General features: G+C 36.4%; 1 protein-coding gene across 1 annotated transcript in view; it reads left to right on the forward strand.

Moving 5' to 3' along the window:
• Positions 1–563, forward strand: part of LOC106884471 (uncharacterized) — a 5,910-nt gene that overhangs the window by 817 nt on the left and 4,530 nt on the right. The window contains exon 2 of the mRNA XM_014935873.2: positions 169–392. Within this exon, the coding sequence (XP_014791359.2) occupies positions 169–392 (224 nt within the window). The remainder of the gene's footprint in view (positions 1–168; positions 393–563) is intronic.

The raw sequence follows: 563 nt of genomic DNA on the forward strand, positions 1-563 counted from the left end.
TGATCATGATGATGATGATGACAAGGAGGAGGAGGAGGAGGAGGAGGAGGAGGAGGGGAGAGGAGGAGGAGGAGAGGATGGCGCTATTGTATGCCAGAAAATACGGTATTTATCACGTGTGAGGAACTACATTCAAAACACTGATGCCTCACTTTCGGTTGTTTACAGGAAATGGGCCAATCTTGGTGCTTCCGGCTCAATACAGACTTCTGCTAATGATATATCGAAATGGATGCGGTTTCTCCTCAACGGCAACACTTCGCTTCTGTGTAATATTTTCAAAGTTCGTAATTATGCAATACAAACTAAAAATCGATTTCATCGACCGGAGATGCCGGTTGAGTATACCAATGATCAATATGCTTTTGGATGGAATAAAGGTCATTATAGAGGTTGGTACTAATTGGTTTCTTCTTCTTCTTCTTCTTCTTCTTCTTCTTCTTCTTCTTCTTCTTCTTCTTCTTCTTCTTCTTCTTCTTCTTCTTCTTCTTCTTCTTCTTATTATTATTATTATTATTATTATTATTATTATTATTATTATTATTATTATTATTATTATTATT

The sequence above is a fragment of the Octopus bimaculoides genome, chromosome 12, assembly GCF_001194135.2.
Source record: "Octopus bimaculoides isolate UCB-OBI-ISO-001 chromosome 12, ASM119413v2, whole genome shotgun sequence".
Lineage (NCBI taxonomy): Eukaryota > Metazoa > Mollusca > Cephalopoda > Octopoda > Octopodidae > Octopus > Octopus bimaculoides.